The sequence below is a fragment of the Canis lupus genome, chromosome 5 (assembly GCF_003254725.2).
Source record: "Canis lupus dingo isolate Sandy chromosome 5, ASM325472v2, whole genome shotgun sequence".
NCBI lineage: Eukaryota > Metazoa > Chordata > Mammalia > Carnivora > Canidae > Canis > Canis lupus.
Window position 1 is genome coordinate 21,972,944 of NC_064247.1, and position 1,211 is coordinate 21,974,154.

General features: G+C 38.5%; 1 protein-coding gene across 1 annotated transcript; it reads right to left on the bottom strand.

The window, feature by feature from the left end:
- Nucleotides 1–554: 554 nt before the first annotated feature.
- On the bottom strand, nt 555–955 carry LOC112671535 (60S ribosomal protein L39-like). The gene has a single exon (XM_035716706.2). It carries the CDS (start codon nt 909–911, stop codon nt 756–758), a length of 156 nt encoding a protein of 51 aa, XP_035572599.2. The 5' UTR covers nt 912–955; the 3' UTR covers nt 555–755.
- Between the last annotated feature and the right edge of the window lie 256 nt (nt 956–1,211).

Below are 1,211 nucleotides of genomic sequence, written 5' to 3' on the forward strand. Positions count from 1 at the left end.
TCTAAACTTAAATCCTTGACCAATAGGAAACTTACTTTCGGTGAAAGAAGTGAGGTAGGAATTCAGCTTGATGTTTTCCAAATAGCCAATGAATCATCTCAACACCATTAGTGTGTTTCCTTCACAAATGCTTTTGTGTCTATTTCTAGACTATTCCACCTCATTGATCTATTTATCTACACTTGTGGCAGCGTCAGATTTTCCAGGTTACAGCTTTAGGGCCATCCTCCCAAATTTACTATGCTTTTTATTGAGTTTTCTGGCTATTTCCTCATGCTAAGTTTTTTCTTTATGAAAATATCAGTTTATAGGTTTCATAAGAAGCCCTCCTGTTAGTATTTTGATTGGGATTAAATTGTAGTTATGTGTTATTTTAGGAAGCATTATTATTTCCTTAAAATATTAAACATTCCTATAGAAAATATGACATTTACTTCAAGCTTCTTTTCCTTTTCAACAAAGATTTCTTCTTACAGGTTTCCTTTGTGTGTCTAGCACATTTCTGTTTATTTCTAGGTATTTTGTCCTTCTTTTTTTTTTTTTTTTTTTTCAGCTGAAAGGTCTCACATTTATTACTGAACCAACCTACTGGTATAGAGGCATAGTAACAGAGAAAATCATTCTCTTGATAAGACATGTCTATTGGCCAGGTAGGAAGGATGTTTCCATATTGATAAGATAGGAATATGTGATCTCCATGTGGCTTAAATATGTGTGCCAATTATGTTTGCTATTTCATCATGTGCGATGCTTCCTCACAGACCCAGTTTGGTTCTTCTCCAGTGTCTCCTCTTGGAATTGTACCTGATTTTATTACCAGTTTTCATCCGAATCCACTGGGGAATAGGACGATTCTGCTTTTGTTTCCTGGCCAGGAATCGCTTGATTCTGAAAGTCTTGTGAGAAGACATGGCGATCACAGTCAACCACACGCAACCAGGATGGCGGCGGAAAGGAGAGCTTTTGAGAGAGGGAGAGAGAGAGAGAGAACAAGCAAGGGGAGAGGCAGAGGGAGAGAGAGAGAGTCTTAAGCAGGCTCCATGCCCAGTGCAGAGCCTGACACGGGGCTCCATCTCACAGTTCTGAGATGATGAACTGAGCTGAAATCAAGAGTCAGAAGCTAAATCGAATAGGCCACCCAGATGCCCTGGTATTTTGTCTCTTTAATAGAAATTATGATTGAGATCTCTACTTCTATATTTTTTGGCCAT

Excerpts from the sequence above, each read along its gene's own strand:
- LOC112671535 (XM_035716706.2), bottom strand. The coding sequence starts at position 911 with ATGTCTTCTCACAAGACTTTCAGAATCAAGCGATTCCTGGCCAGGAAA.